Source organism: Trichechus manatus, unplaced genomic scaffold (genome assembly GCF_000243295.1).
Source record: "Trichechus manatus latirostris isolate Lorelei unplaced genomic scaffold, TriManLat1.0 scaffold00050, whole genome shotgun sequence".
In the NCBI taxonomy this organism is placed as follows: Eukaryota; Metazoa; Chordata; class Mammalia; order Sirenia; family Trichechidae; genus Trichechus; species Trichechus manatus.
In genome coordinates, this window is record NW_004443986.1 from 8,740,132 (window position 1) to 8,763,672 (window position 23,541).

The 23,541-nt window shown below is 37.9% G+C and overlaps 1 protein-coding gene across 2 annotated transcripts in view; it reads right to left on the minus strand.

Moving 5' to 3' along the window:
• Window positions 1-23,541, minus strand: part of RAPGEF5 (Rap guanine nucleotide exchange factor 5) — a 282,757-nt gene that overhangs the window by 26,572 nt on the left and 232,644 nt on the right. For both annotated transcript variants that reach the window (XM_023732311.1, XM_023732312.1), the window contains 7 exons: window positions 21,477-21,574; window positions 16,517-16,547; window positions 15,463-15,541; window positions 12,817-12,966; window positions 8,838-8,935; window positions 5,446-5,568; window positions 3,139-3,317 (listed from right to left, as the gene is read on the minus strand). In XM_023732311.1, the coding sequence (XP_023588079.1) occupies window positions 3,139-3,317; window positions 5,446-5,568; window positions 8,838-8,935; window positions 12,817-12,966; window positions 15,463-15,541; window positions 16,517-16,547; window positions 21,477-21,574 (758 nt within the window). The remainder of the gene's footprint in view (window positions 1-3,138; window positions 3,318-5,445; window positions 5,569-8,837; window positions 8,936-12,816; window positions 12,967-15,462; window positions 15,542-16,516; window positions 16,548-21,476; window positions 21,575-23,541) is intronic.

The following is a 23,541-nucleotide window of genomic DNA, read 5'->3' on the forward strand; positions in this document are numbered from 1 at the left end:
CTCGCTTCCCCCATTCCACCCTTTCTGTCTTATTATACCCCCTCAAAGTTGGCACCAGTCAGGACAGACTTGAGTTAGCTCCATCTCTTGACTTGTTGATTTGAAATGCCAGCCTCCTCTGCCCAGGCTCTTGCTGCCAATAAGAACTGTTTTGTCCCTATGCCAGAACAACCTTGGTTGGAAGCCGTCTTCCTCCTCGGTCCTCCCACCTTGCTACATATGATGGTGGCTCAGCAATTTTGTCATTTCCCACTAGGCAGTAGGTTTCTTGAGGCCAGAACATGTCTATTTCATACTTATGTTCTGCCCATCGCTGAAGTGCCTTGTATACAGCAAGCCCTCCAAATTGCATTTGAAGGTGAAGCCAGGCAGGAGGACTAAGAGAGAGACAACGCAGTGAGATTGAGTTGAAAAAAGGAACTTTTGGGGATATGGTTTTATTATTATTCAGTATTGTTCCCCTTTCTATTCAGCATCACTTATCTGCATGGAATATTAAGTATAATATCCATTTTTTTATCTTTTACCTCCCCATAAATAATTTCCCTGGTCCATGTTTCTTTCTTTTTTAGTCATTTAAAACACACACACACACATATAACTAACATTTGCATCTGTAAATAAAAAAGAATTAATAAAGACATGATTTATCATCTGTAAGACAAATTGGAACAGTACAAATATTGGTAACCATTTCAGTCTGGAATCCTGTTATCTAGGGTCATTCATTCCATGATAAGAACAGACTGACAGTAAACATTCCAGTTTAGCAAATAACTCCTTTGTCTGTGTGTGAGGAAATCAAATCCACTCAATCCACAGAGGTGGGGGGCGGGGATGGTGGTGAGAAGGAAGGGAGACATGAATATGCAAATAGGATGCCTCAGGCAGGGAAAACACTTCATGATTGTGGAAATTACTGTTTTCCCTTGGTTATTCCTACTAGTGTGATTATAAGGAATTTAACTGTATGTTTCTGTTGGCATTCTGTGCCATGGGCAAGGGACAGAGACCAGTAAACAATAAATAATTCAAGGGCATGGGGCCATATGGAGAAGGTGTGAATATATTTCATGTCCCTGAGGATGGACAGAATCTTACACCGGGAACTGAGCTAGATGGTGTCATCTTACTTCCTGCAACATTAATGGCCCATTTCTCCTCATAGCTGGCATGTATAAGAAAGTTTTTTTACCAAAAGAACATCACCTTCTGGAATTTCACAGGCCATTATGAAACGCACTGGCAAAATCAAAAACGGAGCATTCACAACAAGCACAGCCCAAGCTTCAGGAGTATCTGTTATCTACCCCTCCTCCACTCCCAGTCATACTGAACACCAAGTCAGGACCCTCCACTATCTCCTGCCTCAGTAAACAAAATATCCTACTTCTGGGGTCTCCTGCCTACAGTTCAGTCTATGTGCTACTTTCAAATCAACCTTCCTGAAGGGCAACTCTGGTCACATCAGTTCCCTGCTTAGCGAATCTCAGTGGATCTCTTCTGCCTTCTCAATTCAGTTCAAAATCTTCAATTAGGAATTCAAGATCTTTTACAATTCGGTCCCACTCTCCTTTTCAGATCAATCCCCCACAACTTCCTTACAAAACCTCCACTCTTGCCAAATTGAATGGCTTTGCCCTCCCAGATTACATGCTTTGCTTATTTGCTAATATAGCAGCAATGCCTTTTACCTTCATGGAGAATGTGCTCTTCTGAATTCTCACCTCCCAAAATCCCACTCAGAATTCAAATATAGCCTCGAATGCTACTTCCTTCAAAGATATTTTCCTAATCCTTCTCACATCCTTTGGGATATTATCTTTCCTCCTCTAAAGCCCAACAGAATTTGATCTCATAATAGGGCACTTCTCCGTTTTACTTTGCACGTTAGCCATGTGCATTACAGAATTATCTCCCTAGCAGACAGCAGTCCCCTGAGTGCAAGGATTAGGTGTAGGCTCAGCCTGATCTTCCCACAGTACCTTGCATAGATCTGCATATATTATGAGCAATCAGTGCATATTTCCTAAATACATTACAGTGACAAGTACTCTACTCACACTCTTCTATATAAAAACTACTTTGGAAGACAAAGGAGAAATAAAATGGGAAGGCTGGGAGGAAAAAGGAACTGGGAAAGATTTTGATCCATGTTGCTTCCTGCTTCTGGAAGCTGTCCAAGTGAACAGTTTCGGTAGTAATTCAGTATTTTGAGAGGTGCTCCCAGCAAGTTACTAAAATTTCATTCAACCAGCATTACTGAGTCACTGCTGTTTAAGTTCTATAGCAGGCACCCAAGGTACAATGACTGATTCGAAATGGTTCCTGTCTTCTGGGAGCTTACAGTCTAGTGATGGAATTCTATAAAAACAGATAAATTTAATAAATACAATAAAAGTTGTTTAAAAAAAAAAAGTATGTGAGGGGACAGGGAAGGTAGTAGTTGACCTTGCATTTGAAACCCAGGGATGGCTTCAGGAAGGAAGTAACATTTGAACTAGGTCTTGAGGAATGACTGAACAAACTGCTGTCACTCCTCAAGACCCAGTTCAAATGGAAGTGGCCATTCTTGGCAGAGCCAACATCACACATCCAGGCTTTCCCAATGGTGTGTTTGGGAAAGAGACAGACATTCCGAGTGGCTGGGGCACAGGGTGCATGCTGGGGGTGAGGCTCAAAGTTCAGGAGGCTGCGGCCAGCCAGTGCAAGGCTTTCCTTCTCATGGGTTTGCAAAATTCATACTCTGGGCAACAAGGAGTCAAGAGCAAAACCCTAGAGTGCACCTGCCTTTCAAGGATTCTCACTCCCTCACATCACCTTTCCCGATTTTCCTAGCCTACTGTAGCTCACCTGTCCACACTGTCATTTAGCTGCACAACAGGAAGAGTGCACTGCCTTCTTATTAGTTCTACAGCATATAGGCCAATGCTTGAGTCTGGTGTTTTGGCATTTACTTTAAAATATAAATAATTCAAATGCAAATAATACATATTCAAGAACAGACCTTTTCAATCATTTGGTTACTTAAATCAATTTTATATTTTTACATTCCAACTTTTCTTATCATCACCACAAGGAAAAAAAAAGTTCTCAAGGAGACTAGAGAAACAGCACTTTTCACCAGCAGGAACTTACTGAGCAGCGATTTTGATGAATTTTTTCACCAGCTGTACCCGTTTGCCCAGCTGGCTGCAGAGCAGAATCTCAGTGGCCACCCAGAGCTGGACTTCATTGCATCTCTGCAGTAGCAAGCTGAGGTTCACAGTGTGCTCCCCACTTCCTTGTCTGCTGAACGTGAAGTAGATTAGCTCTTGCTGAAAGAAAATGTATTTATGCCAGGGATTATTTTTAGCACATTCAAAGTCATGTTGATACAAAATCCAGCTCATTTTTAAGAGCGATCTTCAGGCAGCCACTCCCATTTCATTAGATAGGTTAACAGAGAATATATAACAAATAATGTGTTGAATTCAAAATTTACCTTTCGTTTATCTTGAGTTTCAGAGATACCTCATAAATAATGTTTATCTAGAATCCTTACATAAAATAATGTTTTAGAATATAAGACAAAGTCCTTACAATCTAAGACATTCTAAAGTGTAAATCTTACGATCGAATCCTAAAACCTCCCAAACTTTATATGTTGGCAAATACAAGTGAAAATGAATACTACTACTAGGACTTGAAGGAGCCCTGGTGGCACAATGGTTGAGTACTTGGCTGCTAACCAAATGGTTGGGGGTTTAAACCCACTCAGTAGCTCCACAAAAGAAAAGACCTGGAGATCTCCTCCTATAAAGATAACAGCCTAGGAAACCGTGGGACAGTTCTACCCTGTCCTATAGGGTTGATTTGAGTCACAATTGACTCGACGGCACACAACAAGAACAACTTGGTCAACTCTCTAAGACAATGGTTCTCAAATTTTAGTGTGAACCAGGATCACCTGAAGGGCGACCACAGCATGCTGGACCTCGCTGCCCACCCACCCCTCCCAGGGTTTCTGATTCAACAGGTCTGTGGTGGGGCCTGAAATCTGCATTTCTAACAAGTTACCAGGTGATGCTGATACTGATGCTGCTGGTGTAGGTATCTTGCTTTGAGAACTACTGATACAAGATACTGTCAATTCACAAAGAAAGTGATATGAGGGCAAGATCCAATGATTTACACCAAAGTGAAAAAGACCAGTAACTACTTATACAGACTGATCATGTGCAGAGCAATACAAGAGACTTGATTTTAAAGGTAGGGGGATGTATGTGTATTTATTTTATGGAAATAATCCATATTCTCCCACTGGATAAGCAGGGTCATAGCTCACTCTAATCACATTTTCAAAGTCACAAGTCATTTAGCCTGAGTGAGTTCACTAGTTGCTGAAATTTAGTCCATAATGTTGAAATTTTCTCTCAATTTAATGAGAAAATATGAGGACATTTAAAAGAGTCCCTGGGTAGCATAAACGGTTAAGTACTCCACTAATGACCGAAAGTTTGATGGTTCAAACCAACCCTGAGGTACCTTGGAAGATAGGCCTGGCAACTAGCTTTTGAAAGGTCAAAACCAAAAAACTAAACCCACTGCTGTCCAGTCAATTTCAACTCATAGCAACCCCATAGGGGTTCTGTAAATCTCTACAGAAGGAGACTGCCACATCCTTCTCCCTTGGAGCCACTGGTGGTTTCAAACCACTGACCTTTCAGTTAGCGGTCGATGGAAAAGACCATTTTGTGGTGAAAAATTTCACTACATGGCAAAGCAGATCCAACATACGGTTGCACAGGACTGTCACGTTTTTCATCTCCTGATTCCAGTGAGCCTTGCCACTGGTCAAATTTAATCATTAGTTATCAGTAGCATTTCGCCCCTACCCTACCATTTCGTAAATGTTATAATTTGTCCTGAAGGGAGAAGTTGATAGATATAAAAATTTGACACATATCTCAAGGTTTGCAAGGAAGTCTTTGAAGTTTTTCAGCTCAGTCTAAATTTACAGAATTTTCTTAGAGTAAACATTTGTGTATGCACACATATATAAATACAAATGTGGTTCTTTTATAACTATGTAACTTTCATGAAAAAAAGTAAAAATACCAGTATCAAAGGTAAAACGGTTCTTCAACCCCATTAGAACTTTATATAAATATATGATACACATACATATGTATACATACGTACAAGAATATAGCATATTTATACTATCACATTACACAAATATATGAATGCATGACCAAGTATATGATTTTCCTAGGATTAGATCAGTCTTTTAATATATTTAAAGTACCTAAATATATTTTTGGACCATTCTATCCTTGCAAAACTGTATCACCAGGTGACGGATCTTTTTTTATACTCAGATACACATACAAATATTCTTCAAAAAGACTTCACAGTTAAAACAGCACTAGCATTTATTTTATCTTTTCACTCCCTACTTACCTCGTGAATTGAATTAAATAGACTCCAATCAAAATTCATTAATTCCAGGGCAAGATCCCAAGTGTTCATTCCCAAAATCCTCATGGACCTTTGCTGTGATTCCTCATTTTCTGCGAATGGGTTCTAAACCAAAAGACAGAAGCAAAAGGATCCTCAGTAATTCCCAAAAGTTTTGTACTGTAATTGGCTGGCCACAGAAAGAAAGGCTCTAGAAGCCCAGATAAGAAAAGTAATCTTTTTTGAGTGCACTTAATATTTTCTCTGGTTTGTTCACCTTCAGTGAGTTACAGCCAATTTAGGAGATAGCCTTGGAAACGGGAATTTGATCAATGATATTTCACTGATTTTGCCTGTCCCTCCCCCAACACACACACACACACACACACACACACACACATACACACACCTGATTATAAAACACTGCCCTGGCAGAGAGCATGATGAAAGTGAAAGCCCTGAAATCACTTTGGCTTCTGGTAAGAGTTAATGCGCCAGCAGGGTTAGCACAAAAACAAACAAAAGAAATGTCATGGTACAGACTTCAATAAAGACAGACACGGCTTTTACAGGAGATACGTTTAACAAATCTCATTCCAGACACACATCTATAAATTTTATTAAAACACCCATGCAGTGTGAAAAAATTTAAACATGAAATAAAAAAATAAAAGTTATTCCATTTATGTGCAATGGTAGATGATTATTTTACGTATCAACAGCTTTCTATATACATAAACAGGGCCTAACTACTATGAGTTTGGCAGTACTACGTCTGTAAAATCTGGCATGAATTTATTAAATGCCACAACAGCTCTAATCTGTTATGGAAGTTATTAAAATTACATGGCATCTTTCCAAAATGTTTGCTATCTGCTAATGAAAATATAAATTCTCCCATTTAAGGGATTTCAATGCGTTGGACTTGAATAGTTAATGATGACATCTTAAAAACAAGAAGAACATGACTTTGCAAAAATAAATAACAATGCAGGAAGAGAATATTTCAGATACAAAATACGAATCTCTTTTTAAACTACAAAATAAACTACTTTCATTTTAGGAGTTTTTATATTTATGAAGAGGTTTTCTAATTTAAAAACTAATGACAAAGGGCCTTCACAGAGCTTTTCTTCCAGAGGCTTGATTCTCTGTAAGGAGGATACATTGCGGGGCTCTGGAAGAGCTGACTGAACGAATGAGTTTGCAAATATTGAGGTGGTGGGATTAAACCAAGGTCTCTCAAGGATTGGCCAGGCTAGACTGGGACCAGATGGACTCCACACTGCCCAGGCTGACTTTCAAATGGACGGCGAAGTGTAGGCAGGTAACACAAACACCTGTTTGGTCATTTGGAGGAGTGAGGATATTTTTATTCAGCTTTTTGTTCCTCCTACTTTCTCCCTCAATGTGCCCCTCACCCTGAAACTGTCTTCTGGTTATTCGAGGCTATCCACTGCTCTCACCAAGAAACACTTTACATTCCAGTATCTCATTTGTTCGGGGCTCTAATTCCTGCTTTCTAAGAAGATTAACTAATCTCAGGGTCTCTATGAGTCAGAATCGACTCCATGGCAACGGGGTTTTTTTTTGTTTGTTTTTTAATGTGAATATGCTAGTAGGTTGTTGTTAGGTGTTGAGTCAGCCCTGACTCATGGCAACCCCATGCACAACAATCTGACCATTATGCTCCATAGGGTTTTCAGAAGTTGATTGCCAAGGCTTTCTCCCTAGTCTAGAAGCGTCACTGAAACCTGTTCAGCATAAAGCAACACGGAAGCCTCCACTGACAGATAGGTGGTGGCTGCGTATCAGGTGCGTTGGAATTGAACCTGGGTCTCCCAGAGAGGTGAGAACTCTACCATTGAACCACAGTGTCCCCACATCTAGTGGGAACTAGTGGTTTAATGTGTTATCCTTCCCGTAAAATGTTTCCATTTTAACTAAAACCTTTTAGGAGATGAAATATCTAAACCTATGATTCTAATGGGGAAATTGAGGGCAGGTGGGAGCCTGGCTCCCTAGAAAGACACTTTAGAGGCACTCATTTGCTCCACTGATGTCTTGCCTCAGGCCCACCTTCTACCTTTCTAAACTGGTCTGACAGTGGTAGGAGAGCACCCTGGGACTGTGTACAAGGGAAGCACAGGAGAAGCCTGTGTGGGATGGGGGAGGAGAGAAGTGGAAGACAGAGTGCGGGCTTCCTCCACTGCAAAGAACCCCACACTACCTACCTACTAAATCATTATCCTTTATGAGAAGGGGGAAAATCAGTCTCATTATTTACTCAAAGATGCTGTGCAGCACTAAGTTTATAATGTTTCACTAATGGATTTACATGATGAATGAACACAGCACATGTGACCTGCCAAAGGCCATTCAGAACTGGACAGAATCAAGTAAGCAAAGCCGTTCCTGCTCCTTTTGTGCCTCATCGTGTACCAATGAAAGGAATGAACAAGGACTTTGGAGTCAAACATAACTGGATTTAAATCCTAGCTCTGATCCTTGCCTGGCTGTATGAAGCTAGAGTAAATTACTCAGCCTCTTCATACCTCGTGGGGTTCCTGCCAGTGGTACACGAGATACTCTGCATAAATTACTCAGTACATACATGGCCTGCATATAAGTATGAAACATTACAATGATTAATATTATTACGGTAGCTTGATATTCTGCAGATAATTTTACACAAAATATTTTTATTATGAGCAGGTTTTTTTTAAACCTATGTGGTATATAGATCTCTCAATCACGAGCCAGCTAGGAAGACCAGCCCCAGTGAGGACTCCATGAGGAGAGACCAGGTCCAGGAGTCTAGATGGGAAAACAACAATCTGTTAGAGCCGACTGTTTATAGGTCCTACCACCAAGAAAGCAACCACAAGACTGAGGTCTTCAGGAACGACAGCAACAACAAAAATCGTCCATTTAGGCTTCTATGTTCTTAAATTAAGAACAGAAAATAACTTCAGTGATATCAGATGCCCTGTTGTTATGACTCATTTTATACAGGGGTGAGCCCACAGTCTACCCTTTCTTCAAGGAAATGGAGCATTTGAAGAGCAACAAATGTACTGAAATAAAAGACACGGAGTCTCTTTTCCCTAAATCTGCCCAGGGTGCATTTCTCAGCCTAATCCCCAAATACCTGCCAAAAAAGAAGAGATGGAATTAAGATTTCACGGGAGAAGGATTCACTTGTCTCAAATCCCTTGTTTCAGGCGCTCAGAAAGAAGCAGGGTTTAACTTAGTAGGGGTTTAGAATTTCTAAAGTTGGACCTGTCTTTGATTTGCAAATGTAGAGTTATTAGGTAAGTGGATCCTTGGCCAGGGCTTTGAGTCTGACATTGTTGTGTGTGTGTTTCAAGGCTAAAAGGCTAAAGGGTCCTTACCAAGGTGTCAGCCAGGTCCTTCCGGTAGACGTATATCCGACTAGATGCCTCAAGAGATTTGGAGATGGCCAACTCATTTGGCTGAAGTTCATGCTTTTCTTTATGAAGAAAGAGAAGAAAAGAGACAATGTAATTAGGAACACCAGAATAGCAGCAGGCCTAGATGGTACCCCTAAAGAGTAGAGCTTGCCAAAGAACAGTATTTAACAGTAAACAGGATTTAATGTGGGTTTAGATTTGGTTCTGTACACTGTAAACAATGATACCAGTGGGATCATGGACCTCACTGCTCAGCATCCATAAAGTGGAAACTCGTGTTCTCTTATAATATTTAGTTATTCTTTAGAAACAGAACAACAGCTTAAGGAAGAAATAAAATTCACTCATAATCCCACCACTCTAAGATAACCATATGATGGTAACATTGATAACATTTGGGTATATATCTTTTCTGATCTTTATATAAATGTATATGTGTGTGCATGCATACACACATACATATATACACAATATTTGCCATTCTTATGTATACTATGCATACATTAATTATCATGGACACAAATATTTGCATTTGTACATATTTGCAATTATTCCATATATGGTTTTATATTATGATTTTATTATAAGCACTTACCCACTTATTAAAATTTTTATGTGTCATGTTTAATTGGTTGCATAACAGTCATTTGTATCATTATTTAATCTTTCCTCTACTGTTGAAAGTTTAACGGCTTTCAGTTGTTTTGGTCATATAAATGAAATGGCATGATATATGCTAACTACAAGCTTGGGGCCTGGCACATAACAGGGGCTTGATAAATGGGATCTATTATTACAGCAGCAATAATACATATTGCTGACGTGAACATCCTTGTGCATAAATCTTTGTCTGCTTATAGATGATTTCCTTAAGAGAGATTCCTGTAGTAGAATTACAGGGCCAAAGGGGATGAATATTTCTAAATGTTTTGATGCAAACTGCTAAATTGCTTTCAAAGTTTTATTTTTAGGATATCTATTTATTTTCCTAAAATAGGAATAAAAGTGGTAAACTAACCAACACTGAGCATTACTTTTCGTAAGTTTGCTAAAACCAAAAACAGATTCTCATAGGCAAATGTATAAAAATCAGAGTCTACTGGTGGTTACCAGGGGTGGGAGGAATGGGAAAAGGGATCACTGTTTAGCAAGCACTGAGTTTCTGTTCATGGGGATGGAAAATCTGGCAATGGATATTGGTGATGGCCGCACAACATGCTTGATGTAACTGGTGTCACTGAATTGTACATGTGAAAAATGTTTAATTGGTAAACTTGTGATATCTATATTTTTATAATAATAAAAAATAGATTCTCCGCTTACTTTGCATTTCTTGATTACGAGTGAAGTTAAATATATTTCATATATTTCTCATCTATTACAAATTGTTCCTTTCTTTTGACCATTTTTCTATCATGGTTGGAAGCCTCTTAGAACAAATAGTTTTCTTCCTAGAAAAACGTCCACCTCATCATAACTACAGAACGCAGATGGGAATGGACTAAAGTAATATTAAAGTTTATTCCACTGGGACATAATGAGCTTCACCTAAGGCAGCTCTTCAGTTATCCAGCATGATTGGAGAATGCAATACTCCACATAAACCCTTTTCCAGATAACTCAATCAGTTCAAATACCAAATTCTATTTTGAATGTTTCTGACGGACATCTTTCTTGCTAAATACAGAGTATACAAATGGTAATCTAATATATTCTTTACGGCCCAGCATTATAAAGATCAATAGTACTATAACGTCAGGCTGTTGACGTGTGTAGTAAATGGTACCACACTGCTGGGCTCTAAAGTGCTCCCATCTCCTCCCTCTTTGTTCAGCTACAATTCCCTGCAGCCCTCAAATCTGAATTTATTAGAAGCCATCCACACCTGCTACAGAGTAAAATGCCACGGCTTTTTGACAGCAATTTTTCTATCTGCCAAGAAACAATTTTTTTCCTTATTTTCAGGTTGGTCATTGCATTTTAAAATATTAAAGCTGACAGAATTTTAACCTGTGAATCAGTGTGTAGGTTACTGTTATATACACAGGTCTAGCCTGGGTACAAAACAGCTGGAAACTTACTGAAAACTATGAGAATGGTAGTATCATTCCAGCAGCAAAACCTTCAACATCTTTCCACTTTTTTAAAAATAAGAGCAGTAGATCTCATTGTCATTTCATTTTCAAGTAGCATTAAAACATTATTTATTGCAAAGTGTGTAACTAGAGCAAAGAACGCATTAATAAGCTCTGCATCTTTTTTTTTCCCATTAAAACATTACTGTTTGAGAGATAATAAGATTCTGGCAGAAAGGTTCTTAAAAGACCAAAAATAGTAACGGAAAAGGATGGCACATTTTCAAATCTGTGGGATAATTCAAGAGATAAGCTAGTATTTCTAGTGATGATTAGCAATAGGTCTATACATATTAGAATGCCATTGTCCATCATGATGAATCTAATTTAATAAGAATGTGAAAATGGTATTTCAGAGCCTCAAACACACACTGGGTAGTAAAAGAGCCACTCACTAATTCACAGATTTGCATGTGGCCTGGGCTGACTCTGAATCAGCTCCAGAGGGAGATGAGTCTCAGTTGTGCTGCAAAGTTTGCTTACTGTCCTTCTCCCCAGTGCCTTCCATCTGAATGGGGTCCCACTGACTATTTTCTGTAGTGATACCATCATGAGGGGCAAACGTTGGTATTGATGAAGCTTAATACTATTCAAAGTCATTTGATATTTTAGCCACTTAAATTAAATATACATTTGTCACACAACTATCTGAAATACCTGTAATTTTTAATTAAAAATTCAACTATTTAATGATTAAAATTAATTTAGTCCACATGTTTCTCAAATTTTAGCTCTCTTTTTTCTAGATAATATTTTTATGGGTTGTACATTTGGGTACTGGGAGTGGTGAGTGGGGGAAAAGGAGGGGAGACTAATTTATTAAGCCCAGGGAGAAGGGATGTATGCGCTTACATTATGTAAAAATTGACTGGTTTGTAGAATGATCTTACCTGTCTCTGAGAACAAAGCAACAGAAACAATATTCTGTCACATAATACTTTAACATCCACTAAATTCTGACATTCTTCCCCTGACTGTAGAATTAGAACAAAGGGTAAACAGCAACCATTTATCTGCCCCCTCTCCCGCCTTCCCTATCTCTGGTTGATGAGTTCACACAGTACTCCTATTTTTCAACTACTGATGCTAAGACACTTTCTTTGCATTTTTCTTAGGGTTAATGCGATATTAAATAAAGACTGCAAGCCAAAATGGAGGCCAGCGACATTGAAATCTGACAGGCTCCGGTGAAAAGGAAGGGGTCTGTTCAGGTCACATACATCAATAATGTCAGCTTGTAATCTGCATGATCTTATTCAAAACAGACAATAAACTATTCTCTGAGGATAAATAAAGCCTAGAAGAAGGAAAAGATGTACCTAGGCCTCACTGCCTGCATCCACCTGAAGGAACACTGCCTGTGAGCTTTTGGCTTACTGTACAGTTTGTACTCCTCTCAACAGGAAGTCTTTAACTATTAAATTGTCAGCTGGCAATATGACTAGTTCAAGTCTGTGTTTCTTTTTTGTCCTGAAGTAATTTCATCCTTTAGCAATTTCCCAAGTTAATTTAAATATGAAAATAGGAGGCTTATCTAGGGTACAAAATATGAAAAGCTTTATAACATATTTCAAAACACTGGCATGCCTCCCCATTCAGTTCTTGGAGAGGAAATTCAGTATCCAGCAGTACCCAACTGTTGTCATGGAAACACCTCTGGTAGGCAGCTTCTTATTGTTACTGTGGTCAGCCAGCTGCGGACCCAGAAGGGACGAGCTGCACATTTACTCTACAAAAAAATGTCCACTCTCCTTCCAGAGGCAAACAAGTGAAAGATTAATATTCAATGACAAAAAATAATTTACCCCCAGAGAACGTGATGGCCACCAGAGCCAGGTCCTCTTCTGCATGCTGGATCTTTTCTGCCACAATTTTCAAGACCTCCTGGGCTGTCGTGGAAACTTTTGCCTTCACACTGACGTAGGAGTGCTCAGTTATATACACATGGCAAAAAACTGCACAACTCAAAAGAATCATTAGTCAACAGAGAAATGTGGTCATGAGATACAGACTTTTCAAATCAAGGCGCGCACCTTGCCATTCTTTTCAATATAAAATGTATACAGCTAGATTTACATATTTATGTATGCACATCAGTGCCTGAGGGTACATGCATATAAATGTGCTTGCACACACATGAGACAGAGGAGTTGTAAAGCTGATGAACAGCATGTAGCTCTTAGGCTTTCCATAGCAAAAGGAGAGACCCACATCACGTAGGTGCATGTTCATGTTGGAGATGGTCTGACCATAATACAGTGGAATCTGCGGAACATGCATTGTACTTTTGAAAGCCCCAAAGCAGCCTATTAAACTGTCTAGCTCATAAATTTTTATTTTACACTCCACAGTATTTTACACATGACATTTCCAAACAGTCGCTGTGGCTCAATCAAGAACACCATATTTCATTATTAGAATTCTAAGCTTATCTAAAAATCTGTTGCCTGCTTTGCTTTTTGTGTTCAGCCTTCTCAATTATTTAAGAATGGCTCCCCTGATCAAGGTGGTGGTGAGTGTGGTTTCCAAATGGAAGTCATATTTCTAGCCTTTTTTAATTTCCTTTTTATTATCTGTGGTGATAATAATTATTACTAGGACATTATCATTGTCAGAGTGAACAGGTCCTGGAAAATTTTTTCTTTATGATTTAAATAGCAGAAGCTGTTTCAATAGCAGTGGAGATGATTGACATATTATTTGCTTCTTACATCAGATACTCTGAATTTATAAAACCCTAGCTTTTTTAGAATAGGTAGAAGGACAATAATATACCTAGAAATTCTTACTTTCTATACTGCAAATAATAGTAATAATAAATAGAGACAGTGCAACTCCTAGAGAAATTTCATAAGCAATTTAAATGGCACCACAAAAATAAATCCAGGAATGTTTTCAAGAAATGCAAATGAAGCAAGAGCCAAACTATGAGTTCACACGTCCAGAACCTCAAAGTAAACACGTCACCGTGAGGCAGTGACAGTATTCTGTTTGGTTTGATTGGGTATGTCACTAAAACAATAGCATCCAACAGATAGTTGTTCTATATTTTGTCAACAGAGTTGTGAGAGACAAAAAGGCTGTTTTTCCTTCCACATAAAAATGGAATTTTTGAGCAAGTCAAAAAATAGTCTACAAACCATTAAATGTGAGGTCAGCTTGTTTAACAAATGGAAGAAAAAGAGGCCAGGGGCTGTGAAAACACCCAGTGTCTTTGAAGTTCAGCTTGGAAAACTATATAATGAAATTATTTTAAGGCAAATGGGCAAGGAAAGTCAGCAACTAACGAATGAGGAGGTATGATATTTTGTTTGCTCTTTTACTTGGCGCAGATTATACTTCATATAATACCACAGAGCTCCAGCTATCATCGGCGTTATATACCAACGCTATATAACAGAAGAGGCATCCTTGTAACATTTTGTCCTTTAAATGTTTGAGAAATTAAACATATTGAATGTTCACATTTAGAAATTCAGCACATGGAGAAGGGTGACTTAAAAGAGAAAGTCTCAACGTCTCAACAGCGGGACATTTTAATGTGTTGTGTTTCCTGGCTCTTCACTTGACTCAAACTTTACCCAAAAGGAGGAAAACACCGCTACCATTTCTTGTTCCGCTATAAGATGCTAATGCAGGAAGGCACGTCAGCATCTTCAGGGTGCTAAAAAGGTGTTTCCGCTTCTATTTAATGAGCAGCCCTCCTCAGGGGAGGTCATGAGCCTTTTTCGCACTAATAAGCATAGACTGAGGACATACTGGTCGTGGGGCACAGCCTTGTCTTGGAGGAATTTCTACCGTGCATCCTTCCTTGCATTATTCTTTCCAAGATTTTCTTCTCTAAATTTCAGGGACTGACTCAGTCCAAACCATGCACATTTGCTTTGGATACGTTTCCAGTCAGCCAGAGGCTGAGGGAGCCAGGGAGAAGTCGTCTCAGGAGGACAAGGTTGAGTCTCCAGTCCATTCTGCACCTCTGGCCAAGAATGCAGGGAGGCTCTCTGCACAGTCTCCTTTCCTTACTTCCCAAATTAAAAGTACCCTCGGTCCTTTGTTGTTAGTTGCCATCGAGTTGGCTCCAACTCATGGCAACCTTATGCATACAGAATGAAACACTGCCTGGTCCTGTGCCATCCTCACAATCTTTGGTATATTTGAGCCCATGTTGTAGCCACTGTATCAATTCAACTCACAGATGGTTTCCCTCGTTTTTTTTACCAAACATCATGTCCTTTTCTAGCGATTGGTATTTTCTGATGATGGTATAATATGATCTAAGGAAACTATAATGCTCGAAGCAAGAAAAGAAAAACCATCATATCTGATACTAATGTGCTTGTCAGAGGGGTATGAGAGCTGGTTAAAGGCAGAGTCATATATAAACGTGGGAGAATGATGGTTCTTAACTGCTACTCCACCTATCCCAAACTCTCACTTAAAACCATACTCACTTTCCTCTGTTTCAGTCACAGTTCCTCTGTGCTGGAGCCAATTCTCCTTAAGACTGAATTGGTGGAAAAGGGCTTTATTCTGTGAGAAGGGGGAAAGAGAACAATGAATGAATGTATTCCTGCCCTTTGGAAAAACCACAGCTGTTTCAACATGTTCCAAGAGAACTGGCCAATTTTTTAAAATAAGAAATCCACCCATCCAATCTTAAAGAAATAAACTGGGAGTTGCCTCAATTAATGCATGTGACGGTGGGGATTCTGGGCAATATGATTCTGGCCTCGGTCACAGTAGCAAGCAAAAAGCCCATACAATTATTTCCAGCAACATGCAGAATACTTCCACAATTTTCCACCTCTGGCTACTACAAACTTACACAGATTATCCTCTGGAGAAAATGTCATTTCCCTACCCCAACACCAACCTTCAGGTTAGTTATTATGACCTGATTCTGCTTTCTACATTTTTCACAGAAGCAACTTTAAGATCCTTTCACACTTCTCCTGTAGTTCATGACTTTCTTAAGGGAAATAGGTATATGATTCATACAGTATGATTATTCACCTGATACATCAGCTTCTACAAAACTTGTGGCTGACGTCTCATTTTGTATTCCTCTGTCATCAAGTTGAATAGGGAACATTAACCCATGCTTGCTACCATCTCTCTTTCTGTCGTGTTAAAAAATGCAAACCTTTTCCATACAACACTTCCTTATTCTTGGAGTTAAGATTCTTGCCTGGATTTTTTTCCCCACAAATGTTTTAAAATTCAAATTTATATCACTTTGGGAATATCAAGGAAGTTGTGAGTCTAAAATGCAACAGGAAATACGCAGAACGTCACAAAGTCAAGGGCACATGGCTGGAATTTGGTCTGCAAAGAGAAGCTGAAGAGAAGCAGGAAGGTGCAGGCAAGCTGCAGCCCGGGCTCCTGCATCTGGCCCTGCTCTCAAGGTAGTGTTCATTTTATCATGAAGACATACCAAATGAGGCCAAACAAGGTCTCTGAACTGCATCACTCCCTTTCAGACAGATATACAGGGGCCTGACTTACCTTCCTTTGTGGTGAATATTCATCTACAGTGCTGAAAGGAAAAGGACAAGAAGTCAGTCTTCATCTCAAACCCAGAAAAAAAAAAAAAAGATAAAATGCAGTATTCATTATTTTACTATGTGCAACACATTTCACAATGGGCTCTGAATTCCAAACGAAACAGGAAGAAAAGAAGCTATCTATTCAGCAGGGGTGTTTTGCTTTCTGCCCACAGAAAGTGAAGCTGCACACTGAAGGAAGAAGTGGATTTATTCAGTCCACAGAAACTAAGTTTTCTCACATACTGACAGGACTTGAGGTGAAATTCTTGCCATCTAAATAGCTATCCTGTCAAGATGCATAATTTCCAGGATGTTTCTCTATGTTGTGGAAGTGGGAACATGCTGCATGTCCCCATCTCTGACCCTGCACAGACTCCCATTGCCAAGTGCCCTCTGAAGGCCAAATCTGCTCATGAAGAAAGCAGCACTGTGGCAGGCTGACTTCCCACACTATTAGAGGAACCGTCAAGTGAAAGGTATCAAGGCTGTTCTCAGAAGGAAACACTTTCCTCAGTTAGTACATTGGGACTAGAGAAGAACGTGATGAACTCAACACTGGGGTTCAAATGTTATTCCAGAAACTTAAGTTATTTCTTAATCTTATACCAAAGAGGCAAGAATCATGTCTGTATATCATTTCTTTATTATAATCTATTATTTTGCAATTTTATTGTACTTTGCTAATGGAACGTACTGAGCCTATTAATACATTCCATTAATGTATTTAAATGTATTAAATCATGAATTGAAGTTTCCCAAATATAATAGGTCTACCTTATAACATGGAGCAACTTCCACGTGAGGAATTATTTTGTTGTAAAAATTGTATTTTCCTTTTTTGGTTCATTTATTTGTTCATATTTTCATATTAGTCTTGGACCATGGAAATTTATTACAGTGTAGACTGTGATTAAAAAAAAAAAACAAAAACAAAACAGAAACCACAGTATTCAAGTCTAATGCACTGCCCTAACTTGCCCTCATAACTGAATTTCTAAATGCACGATTTCAAAGATTGAGGACTAAAGCTTAGAAATGATTTGTTTGCTCTCTAAAGTTAATTCCTATAGACATTGCATTTGTAATAGGGTCTCCCTTTACTAAAATTAAGTCCAGCTTTAAGTCTCAAATCAAATCAATAATCTGAAAGGCCTGAATCAATGTTTTCTATGAGAAGTGCATTTGTGACTGCTGAAATCTTAATAGAAGTAGTTCACAACTAGATGTACTTCATGTTTACTAAATACAAATCGCATTACTAATCAGAGAAGAATTTTCCCTTCAGAGTAACTTTGCAGTTATATCTAAAAACTGAATAATAACTTATTTTTCATTTATTGAAATGAATAAGGAGAGACAGTGGTAAAATCACAGTAAAGTCAGATATTGCCAATATAAAAGATTAATGATAGATACTTAAGGGATACTCAGACATGCCAATAGTCATTGAGTAAATGGCTTTCTTTAATCTTTCTAAACTGATAAAGAAACCTCAGGGAACCCATAAAACTGAGCTTTTAAAATGCTCCATGACTCACTGTTGTTGTTAGTTGCCATCAACTAGGACTTATTTCTAAAACTTTTAAAAAAGATATACCATATTTTTATACAAATAACGTACGCCTTCGTTTGTTTGCCAATCTGCCCTCCCCACCCCTCTAGGTATTTATGTAAGTAAGTATGCTATGCTGATTTTTTTTCTACAGCAACATGTAAAAAAAACACTGGCACAGTTGTGCTTATGAAAATACCTTGGGGCGGGGGAAGTTGTGGTTGACAAAACAAACACAGAAAGTGCATGTTATTTGTGAAAAATACAGTATATAAAAAGAAAGTTCTGGACCAGATGGCTTCACTGGGGAATTCTACCAAACATTTATAGAAAAAGTGACACCAACCCTTCTCATACTCTTCCAAAAGATAGAAGAGAAAGGAATATTTCCTAACTCATTCTATGAGGCTAGCATCACCCTGATAACAAAGTCAGACAAAGACATCACAAGAAAACCACAGCCCAATATCCCTAAGGAATATAGATGCAAAATACTACTAAACCTAATCCAACACCACATTAAAAGGATTATATGCCATGATCAAGTGTGATTCATCCCAGGAATGCAATGGTGGGTCAACATCAGAAAAATCAATCTATGTAATACATTACATTAATAGAACAAAGGAAAAGAACCACATGATCATTTTAATCAATGCAGAAAAGGCATTTGACAAAATTCAACACCCTTTCATGATTAAAACAGACAACAAACTAGGAATAGAAGGGAAATTCTTCAATATTATAAAGGGCATTTATGAAAAATTAATAGCTAACATCACACTCAAAGAGAAAGATTAAGAACTTTGCCCTTTCTTGGGAAACTATCCCCTGAAGTCACCTTTTAACTAAGTAGCAGGTTAGCTCAAAAAGTAGAGAATGTCACCCTTGAGTACTGTGCTGTTAAAAAATTATTTATATGAGATCAAATGGGCAACTGTTACTTTAAAGCATACATGAGAAGTTTAGGGGGAAGTGAGACTAAGTTAATGGGAATGAAACAACTAGAACAGAAATAATAAGAATGTTGACACAATGTGAAGAATGTAACCAATATTACTGAACATTATGTATAGAAATTGTTGAATGGGAGTGTGTTTTGCTATGTATATTTTCACTAAAAATACAATAAAATATTTTTTAAAAAAGAACTTTCTCTTTAAGATCAGGAACAAAACAAGGATGCCTGCTCTCACCACTGTTATTCAATATTGTACTGAAAGTCCTAGCCAGAGCAATTAGGCAAGAAAAAGAAATACAAGGTATCAAAATCAGGAAGGATAATGTAAAACTATCCTATTTGCAAATGTCATGATCCTACAGATAGAAATCACAGAGAAGCCACAAAAAAGCTAATAAATGAATTCAGCAAAGTTGCAAGATTACAAGGTACTGGTATAATGTTAAACATACAGACCAATGGAATAGAATTCAGAGTCCAGTAATAAACCTATACACCTGTGGTACACTGATTTTCAACAAGGGTGCCTAATCCATTCAACAGGAAAAGAATAGTCTCTTCAATAAATAGTGCTGGGACAACCGGATTTCCACATGTAAAAGAGTGAAGTTGGACTCATACTTCAAATTACAAATGAAAATTAACTCAAAATGGATCAATGACCTAAATGTAAGAACTAAAACCATACAGCTCTTAGGACACAATATAGGGGTAATGACTCAGGATCTAGTTTTTGACAATAGATTCTTAGCTACGACACCAAAAGCATGAGGAACAACAACAAAAAAAAAAAGGAGATAAACTGGACTTCATCAAAATTAAAAACTTAGTACATCAAAGGATTTTGCCAACAAAGTGAAGAGACAATCTACAGAATGGAAGAAAATATTTGGGAACTATATATCTGATAAGAGTTTAATATCCAGAATATACAAAAACTCTTACAATTCAACAACAAACAGATAAACAACTCAATCCAAAAATGAGTAAAGAATGTGACTAGATATTTCACCAAAGAAAATATACAAAATAACTAATAAGCACATGAAAACATGCTCAATGTCATTACCAAAACCAAAACCAAAACCAAACCCACTGCCGTCAAGTCGATTCTGACTCAGCGATCCTATAGAACAGAGTAGAATTGCCCCATAGAGTTTCCGAGGAGCACCTGGTGGATTTGAACTGCCAACGTTTTGGTTAGCAGCCGTAGCTCTTAACTACTACGCCACTAGGGTTTACTTTCTCAATGTCATTAGTCATTAGGAAAATGCAAATCAAAACCACAGTGAGACCGCTTCACTCACAGTATTATCAGAAAAATACAAAAAACAAAACAAAACAAAAAAAACAAGCTGTTGGCAAGGATGTGGAGAGAATGCAACCCTCGTCCACTGCTGGTGGTATTGTAAAATGGTGCAACCACTGTAGAAAAAAATTTGGCGGTTCATCAGAAAGTTAAACATATGACCCGGCCACTCTACTTCTAGGTATATAACCAAAAGACTTGAGAGTAGGGGCACAAACAGATACTTGTACACCAATGTTCACTGCAGCATTATTCACAATAGCCAAAAGCTGGAAACAATTTAAATGTCTATCAAATGGATGAACAAAATGTGGTATACATACAATGGAATATGATTCAGCCACAAAGAGAAATGAAGTTCTGATATACGCTACAGCATGGATGAACCTTGAAAACATTCTGGGTGAAATAAATCAGACACAAAAGTATATATATTATATGATCCCACTTACATGAAATATCTAGAATAGGCAAAAGCATAGAGATCAAAGTTGATTAGTGTTGACCAGGGGCCAGTGGGAGGAGAAAAAGGGAGCTATTGCTTAAGGGACACTGAGTTTCTGTTAAGGGTGACAAAAAAATTTGGAAACAGATACAGTGATGATTACACAACATGGTAAACGTAATTAATGTCACTGAATTGTACACATAAAAATGGTTGAGATGGCAAATGTTTGTTATATATATATTTTACCACAATAAAAAAGATATTACATATGCATTTTCAAATACTCCATAAATAGAAGTTATATTCCCATTCCACAGAGATAACTGTGAGTCTAAAAAAGATAGGTTAAATACTTAGACTTTTAAAATTAAATAACAGTTTATTAAATAATTGTTTTTATGCATCCAGTTGTTATGAGTAGTTATTTCTACCATATCAAACAGCGTTTAAAAAAAAAAAAAAATCAATACGCTTAATTTAGTATTCACTCATTTTGAAATATAAAAACAAAATACACGATTTACTACTATAAAAGCTAAGGAATTAAGATGAATCCCAGAGTCAAAATGTTCAAAATCTATCAAAATCTATCCCAAAATCTATCACATTTGCTGCTTTCTTTGAGTAACTGTAGTAAGAAAATACTTACTGACGACGGTGCATTCCAAGTATCTTTTGAAATTCTTTCAATTCTTTTTCAAGTATTGGATATTCATATACATCATCTAGTACATTCCTGTATATGGTCTGGGGGAGGAAACACAAATGGCAGCTGAAATGGTTTATTGTCCATTTTGTAAGGATTAAGACACATGCAATGACTACCCTGCCCACGGAAAAGATGGGACGTAGGATGACGTAAGGGGTTGAACCAAACACCAACAGATCCTGAGTGGGATTATACCCCCTAGCCTCTCAACTGAACTGCCAGGCTCTCTCTCTATCAGTATTTAGGGGCTGTAGGTAAGGAATGCTGGAAATGTAGAGACCTCTCACTGGCTATTTAAAATATGCATGCCTACTTTTTCCCAATAATATCCACATAATCATTTGGGAGGAGGAAAAATAAAAGGCAACTGAGTTAAAATAACCAGTTGTTCCGAAAAATGATACGGAATTTAGTCAAAGAATTGATTAGACCAGTTTTAATGGGATGTCTAAATGACAACTGAATACTGAATTCAAAGTGACTTCCTTCAGGAAAAGCAGAATCAGTTTAGGTGCCTGCCTATTCTGAAACAGAGATCTCCTTTGCTTGAATTCCATTCTACTGTTTCTCCATATTAACCTGCATCCCTAACATGGCTTCAGGGGCCAAAGGAATCCAGCTATCTACTGTCACTTCCGGAGAATCACCTGTGCTAAAAAGATATTGCAGCCTATTAATGACTAGAAAAATAAATCAGTTTTTCTAAATCCAAAATGTAAATCTAGCTTACTATCTATTTTACAAATAATTATTGTTTAAACTTCTCAAAATATACCATGTCCTGAAAATGTTTCATAAGGTATATATTCTCAACATAGTTTCAAAATGATAAATAATGTTCTATCCAAATATCGTATATATGGGACTGGTTAGTTCAAACTAACCAGGAGTCCCTGAGTGGTACAAACCATTAATGTGTTTGGCTGCTAACTGAAAGATTGGAGGTTTGAGTCCACCCAGAAGCAACTTAGAAGAAAGGCCTGGCGATCTACTTCTAAAAAATTAGCCATTGAAAACCCTATGGAGCACCATTCTACTCTGATACACATGAGGTCACTATAAGCCAGAGTTAACTCAATGGCAACTAGTAGGTAAAACTTACAATAAATCTCAATATATTAAGTAGTATCAAATTTTGAAGTATGTTTTAGTTTACCTTCCTTATTTTATGTGCAATCAAAATTCCAATGACTTACATAAAATAGATAACCTTAAATTAGTGAATGTAACGTTTGCCTTCTACCAATGGAATATATGGCTAATTGCCTCCATGAACAACTGCCTCCTCTGCTATAAGACCAGAAGAACTAGATGGTGCCTGGCTACCGTTACTCAACGTTTTGATCAAGGATTCTGTAGAATTCTAATCAAAAGAGAAAATGCAGGAGAGAATTTCAAATTTTCATGGAGTCCAGACTTTCTGGTTCCATGGAGGCTGGATGAATCCCCAAGACTACTGCCCTGAGATAATCTTTAAACCTTATACCAAAAATATCCCCTGAAGTCTTCCTAAAACCAAGCAGTAGTTTAGCTTAACTAGTAAAGAATGTCTGCCTTAAGCATTGAGCTCTTCTAAGAACTAACTATACGGGACCAAATTAACAACAGTAACTCAAGAGATTAGATAGGAAACTTAGGGAGCAGAGAGTTCATATTAATGGAAAAGGAACAATTTGGAAAAGGAAGGTGAGAATGGTTGCACAACTTGAGGAATGTAATGTCACTGAATTGTACATGTAGAAGTTGTGAACTGGTGTATGTTCTGCTGTGTATATTCTCAACCAAAACAACATAAAAATAAAATAAATTATTTAAAAAATTGCCTTCTACCTTATTTTTCTCATAATAATTAAGTTTCAACCAGCACAACTTGTACAAGGAAAGGTCATGGAAGCTCCATAGACACATCCAAACTCCCTGAGGGACTGAACTGCTGGGCAGAGGGCTGTGGGGACCATGGTCTCGGGGCACATCTAGCTCAATTGGCATAACACAGTTTATAAAG